General features: G+C 51.5%; 1 protein-coding gene across 1 annotated transcript in view; it reads right to left on the reverse strand.

The window, feature by feature from the left end:
• LOC119593927 (perlucin-like protein) overlaps nt 1-301 on the reverse strand; it is a gene marked incomplete at both ends in the record, with an annotated part of 3,804 nt that overhangs the window by 2,024 nt on the left and 1,479 nt on the right. The window contains 1 exon segment of the mRNA XM_037942944.1: nt 118-285. Within this exon segment, the coding sequence (XP_037798872.1) occupies nt 118-285 (168 nt within the window).

Consider the following 301-nt stretch of genomic DNA (forward strand, 5'->3'; position numbering starts at 1 on the left):
CAGACAATAGTTTTTAAAAAACGATATAGGCCAAACATAACATCCACGCAGAACAGACCAACCGCAAACACACAAACAATAACGACCCACACAACAAAACAAGCGAAAACGACTCACTTCGAACGAACGAACGACCAATCACGACATTTTGAAGGCCGGTTGCCAAGGATCCCCCGAGCGTCTGGCAATACCTGCGGGCGTTCTCCCACGTCATCTCCTGTGCACCGAGATGCAGACAGAGGCCCTCAGCATTTTCGAAACCGACGGGGCAGTTTCCCGAGGCACCTGGAGGAAAGTGGGG

The sequence above is a fragment of the Penaeus monodon genome, chromosome 33 (assembly GCF_015228065.2).
Source record: "Penaeus monodon isolate SGIC_2016 chromosome 33, NSTDA_Pmon_1, whole genome shotgun sequence".
NCBI lineage: Eukaryota > Metazoa > Arthropoda > Malacostraca > Decapoda > Penaeidae > Penaeus > Penaeus monodon.